The 3,674-nt window shown below is 35.0% G+C and overlaps 1 protein-coding gene across 1 annotated transcript; it reads left to right on the plus strand.

Annotated features, from left to right (window-relative positions):
* Positions 1–2,383: 2,383 nt before the first annotated feature.
* Positions 2,384–2,912, plus strand: LOC111899319 (histone-lysine N-methyltransferase ATXR6). Its single transcript, XM_023895172.2, has 2 exons — positions 2,384–2,456; positions 2,578–2,912. The coding sequence occupies exons 1-2, from the start codon at positions 2,384–2,386 to the stop codon at positions 2,910–2,912; spliced, it is 408 nt and encodes a 135-aa protein (XP_023750940.2).
* Positions 2,913–3,674: the final 762 nt, after the last annotated feature.

The following is a 3,674-nucleotide window of genomic DNA, read 5'->3' on the forward strand; positions in this document are numbered from 1 at the left end:
ATCTTTTCAGATGAAACCAGAGTCATTTCTCAAAAACTGGGCTTCACTTGGGCATAGTTTCGACTCGATATTTTTTTTCTCGGGATCTTCGGCTCCCCGGGGCTTGCTTAGGATGCTAGGTTGATATAATAGGCTTGGGGGGGGGGGTAATTTTTGCAATATAGAAGAAAGTATAGGGTGGGAGGATCGAAATTGTAAACATAAATCGGTTGCCTCGCACCCCTATTTATACTATGCGAAGCCCCAGATTACGTTGGGCATAAATCCTTGATACCCTGGGCGTACTACGAGGCGGTACATTATGCGAGGCGCATCCCTCGTACGTGCGGCATATGAGTGGATCATCTCGGACACATCAGAGCTACAGTCACATGTCGACCATGCGATGGAGTAGGCTACGTGGCCCAACTCAGACCATGAACACGAGTGCGTTGGGCGTACTCCCTTACGCTGGGCGTACTCCGAATTTGCAAACTTTTAAAATTTGTATCTTTCACATACGAGCTCCGTTTTTGACGTTCTTTATTCCACGCGTAGGTGAGACTATGGTCTACAACTTTTATTTAGACTCCGTTGGCTAATTTTGACTTTATTTTTGAAGTTATATTTTTAACAGGCCGGGATAGGAAAAGTCCGTTAAAAATTCATAACTTTTTCATCCGACGTCCGTTTTCGTCAGTCTTTTTACCGTCACACTAATATCGACGAGATCTTCGATTCTCGTTTAGATTGTTTCGGCTAAAAATCACTCAATCTAAATTTCGAGTTTTGGGCTGCATACTGCTAAGTCGAAACTTAGAAAAATCATAACTTCCTCATACGAAGTCAGATTTGGGCGTTCTTTTTATGCACACTCTCGGTTTAACGAAATCTACGACTTTCGTTTAGACCACTAAGGCTAAAAATCGTTCTATCGTAGATTTACTATTTACGTCAGGCAGTGTCATACCGGTTCTGTCGCGAAAGTTCGACATGTCATAACTTCTTTGTTATAACTCGGATTTCGACATTCTTTATATATTCGAAATCCTTGTCACGACCAGTACAACTTCGTTCATTGATATTGGGTTTATCTAATATTTATTTTCGATGCTTATTTTTATTCTTAATTCATTAAATCATAATAATTAAGCATAAACACATAATACTCAAATAATACAATTTATTATTTCAAAACAAATTATAAAGGTTGACGTAGACTATTACATCATCGTTAATGCCTAGCCTAGAAACACGGGCGTTACATAAAAAGAGTTGTTTTGATACTAAAGCAACCTTTAGGAATCTACAAGCCTTGATCTTGAATATCGAAAACCAAGTGGTCCACCTTTCTCACATTATACATGAGCATTTATTGGGAACCTTTCCGAGTAATACTGAGTCCAACCCAAAGGAACACATGAAAGCTATTATGAAAAGAGGAGATAAAAATACTGAACCTCCACTCCTTATTAATACTAATTCCTTATCTAGTGTGTAGAATCTCGAGGTCGAAAAAGAAGCAAAAAAGCAGTATGCAAAACATTTGCAATGCGACGAAGACCATGATGCATCGCGAACTCACAAAAAAGTACAAATATTCCTGATGTTAGTACTTTTAAACCGCCCATTCTAAACCCAATAAGATTAAGGCAACATCAGGAAGAGCATGAGCACAAGAAATTTCTGGAAAAAAATATGATCGTATGCCATTCATCGATGCCATCATACAAATGCCCAAATATGCAAAATTTCTCAAAGACCTTCTCACAAACAGGAAGGAGTTAGAAGATAATGGGATCTAGATTTATATATCTGAATCGCTATACTCCTTGGCATTAAGCTTCTTCTTCTTTTTAAGATATCTTGGAAAGTTGCGCCTCCCATGTCATGTTTCCTTGTAATAGAAATAAACTATCTCGTTAGTACTCTTGGATTGAGGTGTCCGATAATTTTGACTTCTTCCTCTTGATGTCTCCTTTGGAAGTAGAAATGTTTCAAGCTTTAGATTTCACCATGTTAGACTTTGTTGTCTTCTGTTTTCCATGTAATGCCAATATAGACAACTCCATGTTCTTTAGGTTGAATTCCGAGACTTACTCGTCATATGAACTATTCAGTGAGTTGAGTATAATATTTGTGGATAACTTTTGATGTAAAAGAAAGCCTAACCCGTACAATTGGTTAATGTACTCTTTCATTTTTAGGACGTGTATACCAGCACTACCTTTATCCAGGTAACCGACAGGGTAAAATCTCTTGGTAAATTCTTGAGTAGGAACAACCCCCAATTTCTAGGATACAAGCCTTAGAATTATATGCTTAAGGTTACGTATATATGCATTGTTGTATGTGTACATGATGTTCAGTTCAAATTTCAGAAGTGATTGGTTTACCTTTAACAATGTCATTTCTTGTTCTATACCCAGGATTTCCGTTGGTTCAAACGAAAATCATTGATTTTTTCGCATCCAGAGGTCCTCTATCTTAGCTGAAGAATATTGTCAAGGTAGATAAGATATCATTTATTCATGTAGTTTATGCTTTATTGCTTTATAGAAAAATATTGGTAAGAGTTGTTTTGTTATATGATTGTAGATATAGGTAAGAAAAGGAGGCAAAAAAGTTGCATAGAGGCATCAAAGAAGAGAAGGAGCCTGTTACCATATAGTCCAAGTGAGGATCCTGCAAGAAGACTAGAACAAATGACATCACTAGCCATAGCATTGACAGCTACAGAAGCTGAGTTCAGTAATGAGCTCACATATATTCATGGCATGGCTCCTAGGTCAGCTAATCGTCCTACTTATGAGAAAGAGGGGATGCAGGTTTTATCAATAGAAGACACTGAGGCCTTGAATTTGTGCAAGAGCATGATGAGGAGAGGGGAATGCCCTCCACTTATGGTTGTTTTTGATCCTGTAGAAGGGTAAGTGGGTTTTTGTGCCTAAACCTTTGGTGTTCTTGATATATATATATATATATATATATATATATATATATATATATATATATATATATATATATATATTATTGTTGCATATTCACCGTAGAAGTTGATAAATGTATCAAAGACTAGACAATAATCACTGGATATGTTGGAGATGTTGATTACTTATAGAGCTGGGAAAATGATGATGAAATCACGAATTCCAATTCTGTTGGAATGGAATGACGAATTTCAATTCTGTTGGAATCACAGAAGTTGATGCTTGAAGAACGGACCACAAAATTGAAACGGACCACATTATTCTTTTAGAATGTATTAGTCGTTGTTAGATTTTGATGTATTCATTCTGGTTTTGATTGTTTTTTAGTTTTATTCTTTAACAATAAATGTAAATATTAACAATTTTTACCCGTATTCTATAAGAAATAATGTATTTTTTGTTTTTATTCTTCTAGTGATTGTTCAAGAATTTGTTATTCTACAAGAAGTTTTTAAATTTATGATAAAGAAATAGGTTCAAGAACATTTTTATTATTTATGGTTCAAGAATATTTTTAATTTTGAATATACTCATAAACATATTCTGTCAGAATGTCCAAATTAAAATAATTATAATTCTTAAAATTAGATTTTTAAAATGAATAGAATCTATGATCCCTTAAAAATGCAATTTTCCTTTATTAAGTCTATATTAATTGACTGAATTACCCTTATGATTAATTAAGATGATATTTTTCAATTATAT

Source organism: Lactuca sativa, chromosome 8 (genome assembly GCF_002870075.4).
Source record: "Lactuca sativa cultivar Salinas chromosome 8, Lsat_Salinas_v11, whole genome shotgun sequence".
Lineage (NCBI taxonomy): Eukaryota > Viridiplantae > Streptophyta > Magnoliopsida > Asterales > Asteraceae > Lactuca > Lactuca sativa.

Coding starts and splice junctions, on each gene's coding strand:
- LOC111899319 (XM_023895172.2), top strand. CDS start 2,384: ATGTCATTTCTTGTTCTATACCCAGGATTTCCGTTGGTTCAAACGAAA. Junction 2,457..2,577: donor TGATTTTTTCGCATCCAGAG/GTCCTCTATCTT, acceptor ATATGATTGTAG/ATATAGGTAAGAAAAGGAGG.